This window comes from Coturnix japonica, chromosome Z, assembly GCF_054131305.1.
Source record: "Coturnix japonica strain WE chromosome Z, WE-NBRP24, whole genome shotgun sequence".
Classification (NCBI taxonomy): domain Eukaryota; kingdom Metazoa; phylum Chordata; class Aves; order Galliformes; family Phasianidae; genus Coturnix; species Coturnix japonica.
In genome coordinates this window covers 18,847,280-18,851,757 of record NC_140702.1, presented here as the reverse complement: position 1 = coordinate 18,851,757, position 4,478 = coordinate 18,847,280, and the positions used below count along the sequence as shown (strand labels likewise).

At 58.5% G+C, this 4,478-nt stretch overlaps 1 protein-coding gene across 1 annotated transcript; it reads right to left on the bottom strand.

Moving 5' to 3' along the window:
* Positions 1-222: 222 nt before the first annotated feature.
* Positions 223-3,591, bottom strand: LOC107306507 (E3 ubiquitin-protein ligase PHF7-like). The gene is made up of 9 exons (XM_085530413.1): positions 3,506-3,591; positions 3,110-3,201; positions 2,921-3,022; positions 2,538-2,662; positions 2,204-2,366; positions 2,006-2,112; positions 1,677-1,790; positions 1,407-1,525; positions 223-1,245 (listed from the first exon to the last, which is right to left on the bottom strand). The coding sequence occupies exons 1-9, from the start codon at positions 3,555-3,557 to the stop codon at positions 434-436; spliced, it is 1,686 nt and encodes a 561-aa protein (XP_085386539.1). The 5' UTR covers positions 3,558-3,591; the 3' UTR covers positions 223-433.
* Positions 3,592-4,478: the final 887 nt, after the last annotated feature.

Genomic DNA, 4,478 nt, shown 5'->3' with positions numbered 1-4,478 from the left:
GTCTCCGGAATCCTCTCTCTCTCATTTTACTTGATTTATTAGCCTCAATTTAAGTTAGATTGTATTATACTTTTTGATCTTGCATTCTGATATCACAGTAAAATAAATGTTACTCCTCAGATCGTTGCTGGTGCTCTGTTTGTTTCCTTGAGCTCAGCTCCTAACACTGCCCATCATAGGACAAGAAGAGAGGAATGAAGCCAATATTTGGGGAATATTTTAAAGGTTTATTTTTTGGTCTAATTGGGATAACAATTGTGACAGGGCGATGGGACACGACTGCTTTCACAGTCTTTGGGACTGGTTGTAGGGACATCTTCTCTGACGATGGTGACTGTGGGGGTGTTGTCTCTGATGCTGGACCCGGGAGCAGCTTGTGCCCGGGCTGGCCCACCGAAGAACGGAGCCAACGTATGTGGGCTATCTTCCAGGTTTATTTTCTTCGCCGCTTGGAAGCACAACCATCACGGGACGATGGGACGCGGCTGCTTCTGCGCCGTCTCTGGGACTGGCTGTGGCGGCGCCTTCTGTGCTGTGGGACGCGGGAGCGGCTCCGTGCCCGGGCTGGTCCCCGCTGCCTGGACCGGCTCCCTCGGCCTCCTCGGGGCCGGCTGCGGGAATCTGAAGCGCGACGCCCCACTGGGGATCGGCTTCGAGTGTGGGCCCGCCCTCGCTGCCTGGATTGTCGCCTGCGTGCTGGCAGCGGGGAAGCCCTTGAGGACCTCGATGGTGCCGGTGTGGCCGAGGTGCGGGTGCTGCTCTGAGCAGCTCGGGCTGTCGTACGGCTGCTGCCACGACATCTTCGGGGCTGACTTTGGGGGCCCGAGGCCCGGCCTTGCAACGGGGAGCGGCTTCTTGTGCGGCCGGTCCCACGCTGCCTGGGATGCCTCCTGGGTGCAGCTGCCGGGGTGGTTCTGGAGGACCGTGCTGTCCTCCGTCTGCTGGGGCTCTGGGAACAGGTCTGGGCACCTGCAGCTGGTGCCCATCTCCTCCCACCACGTCCTTGGCACTGCTCAGATGTGTCCTGCTCCTCAGAGAAAAGTGCCTGGCTGGCCCTCTGCTCTGGTGCAGGCTCTCTGGGCTGCTCGTTGAGCTCAGGCAGCTCGGAGCTGCAGGACGGCTCTGTTGCTGCCTGGCTGATGGGTCCAGACCTGGTGTTTCCAGGTTCTGAAATGTCGTGGGGTAGCACTGCTACCATGAAGATGGGAGTGCTGGAGGAGTCAAGCTCATTCTCGGAGCTGGAATCTGTAAGGAGAGACGGGAAGGTCAGCAGGAGGAACCTGCAGCCCCAGGGCAGGACAGGCTGCCATCCACCATGGGACAGAGACTGTGGCAGGGTCACCCTGAGCACGCACCGCCAGGCCTTGCCTCGACCCAGCCCAGCGGCACAGGGCTCTGCCTCTTACCAGAATCCACGCCAGCGCAGGAGTCGCACTCCCAGTTGTCAGCACTGCTGGACCAGAAGGCGCACCACCAGTGTATGCCTTTTGAGGCACAGGACCTGCAGAGAAACAGCTCCCAGGGCCTGGGGAAGCAAACAGGTTGCGGCTGTGAGGATAAAGCGAACTGAGGCAGGGAGCAGCCGGCGCAGCTCTAGTGTTCAGTCCTTGCTCCACTGGCCTGTGATGAGGCTGAGATCCCATGCCGAGCCCCAGAGGACTGCAGAGGTCACTCACCCGTCGTATGCTGCCTCATGCCTGCCTCCTGGGTGATAGCAGTCGCTGGCATCGCAGTGCCTGTACCTTTCCCACAGCGACTGGTATGCCTCGTCATCCCACCAAGATGGCCGTCTGCCAGAGAAGAGAGGGAATCTGATGAGTCTCCAGTGGCCCAGGTGTGAGGCAGATGCAGGGCATCCCTGCTCATCCACCTTGAGCTCATTCCCAGCTTCTCCCTGAAGCTGACAGCAACGCTCGCAGGATGGAAGCAGACTGGGCCTACCAGGGCAGTTCCTGGGCAGGCACAGCAACTGAGAGTCTGTGGAGCTGGGCAGAAGTACACCAACCTGACTGGGATTTGGATCCCCAGCATGGCCATTTGGGAACGGAATCGCGATTTTGCTCTGCAGACGGGGCAGAAGAAGAGCATGGTGCCAGCGTGCATGGCCTGTTTCTGCAGGAGAAGCACAAGCAGCGTGAGTGTGAGCAGGGCTGGGTGCTGCTGAGCACTGGCCATAGCCACTGGGCAAGGGTAGGGCTCTTACCCTGATGCAGCCCCGGTGGAACCAGGCCTGTTTGCACACTGGGCACACCATGGTGTGGTAAGATGTTCTCTCTCCCACAGGCTCCAGGCAGATGACACAGACTGTGTTCTGTGATGGAGCTGCCTCGTCTGCCTGCTGAGGGCAGTGCTCCCAGCAGAAGGACCTGGGCAGGAGGAGAGAAGGGATGGGCACGGTGAGAAGTGCTGCGAGGAGGACAGAGAACCAGGAAGGAGAGCCAGGCCTGGGCTCTGTCTCTGACAGGATGCTGAGAGCTGTTGCGGCGGGTTCCTTCCCGGGAGGGAAAGCAGCTTGGCTGCTGCTGACAGCCTCTTACCTGTGCTCCCCAAAGTACTGGGTGATGCATTCTCCGTCCTCGGCGCAGGGCAGATGGAAGCTGCGCTTACAGCCTGCCTCCGCACAGCTGATGGAAGCTCCCCTTCCCCGACAGACAAAGCAGCGCTGAAAAGAGCAGAGCAGCCCCCATCAGCGGTGGGCCCAGGGCCTCTGCGGCCAGCCCCACTTCTCCAGCCAGGGTGCAGGGCGTGGGCACCACTGCCTCACACTCTGCACAGCCACCTGGCACACAAGTCTTGTCTGCTCCAGTGGGCATTTGTCCTGGAGCCAGCTAGAAGGGCTGCAGTCGCTTTCTTTGTGTCCAGGGGAAGCCAGTGTGGGCCTCTGCCAGCACCAAGCTCCCCACTGTGTTCAGGTCCTCACCTTCTTGTCAGCCTGCTGGACTGTGCGCTGGACGGCATCAAGGGGGAAGCCAGAAATTCCCCCCACTGGGCGTCTCCTTTTCAAAAGGTTGTTGGCAAAGAACTATGGGAGAGAAAAGAGGGGGATCTCATGAGGCCAGAAAGGAAAGGAGCATCCGTGGCAGGAGCCCTAGCTCTTGAGGAAACTCACCAAGCAGAAGCGGTGGGCACAGAGCCCACCATTGACAAATGTCTGCCCGCAGATATCCGGGTCGACCTGTGCCTGGCGGCACAGCATGCACACTGCAGAGGAAGGAGAGAGCAACCGTGAGCAGTGGTGAGCACCTGGCAGGGCTTGGTATCCCTGGAAGGTGTCCCCAGGGCCTGCTCCGTGCCTGCTGTGCCAGCTGAGGGGCAGGGCTGGAGGGGGTGGAGGGGAAGGCTGCTTTGCAGGGCCAGCAGTGCAGCCCAAGCTGGGCCCCATGGCCAAGGAGCAGAAGGGTCCTGCTGAGGTGCTGGGAAGCCCCTGCCTGCCCCTTCACCCCCTCCCAGTCTCAGGCAGACCCCCAGCAGTGGGAAGCCATGCGCAGGGATATGGTGCTCTCACCTGGATCCCCAGAGCTGGGGGCCTTCTTATTCCCTCTGGACATGTTTGGCATTGACAGTGAGAAACAAGAGAATCAGCGCTCTCTCCACACCTCACCAAGCCGCACTGAGCACAGCCCCAGCCCAGTAGCCTTAGCTCTGCTCCCAGCCCCGCATGTCACAATGGCCGCTCCCTGCCACCACTGTGACATCGCGGTTACCATGGTGTATGGGCTGATTTGTCCCAGTTCCATGACTAACGGGGTAGATCTGTACGTCCGGGTAGGGGGATCAGGGAAACAGGGTAGAGAGATGGGGCTCCTCAAAAATAACAGTGGAAACGATCCGAGGAGAAACAAACTAATTTACTAAACAAGGGGATGAAATGCAAGATAACACACTACCATGCAATATAATACAGTACAATTAGAATTGCAGCTAATAAATGCTCTCAGATATAATAAGAGTGTCCAAAATTGAAGGCCTTCCTCTAGCGCTGAGACGTGCATTTGGGTTGAGCAGCAGGGAGGAGAGCCTGGTTGCGTGACCGCGCCAGGGGCTTTATCTCCTCTCTGAACACAAAGTCCTTTTGGGGTGTGCAGTTCTTCTCTTTTGGGACAGGTACCCAGAACAGGAGAATGAACTCTTTATCTCTCAGTGCACCACATGATGTTACGGTGTGGAATACTGATAACCCAAAATCATAAAACCATGACACATGGTCACCACCTCAGAGGGCTGAGGGTGCAGCGCTCATGTGGGAGAGATGGTGGCTCATGTGGACAGTGCAGAGTGAGGGGCCCAATGCTGCCAGGAGCAGGAAGGATGGCCTCCCTCAGGCCTTTCGCATCGCACCCATACTGGGATGTCCCAGCAGAGAGAGTCTGCGTGTCAGCAGCCCAGCTGGCATTTCTAGTGCGTGTGCTGACCAACCCTCTATGGCCTGAATGTGACAGGACAAGGGTGAGAACAGTTTAGACTGGAGAAAAGAGGAG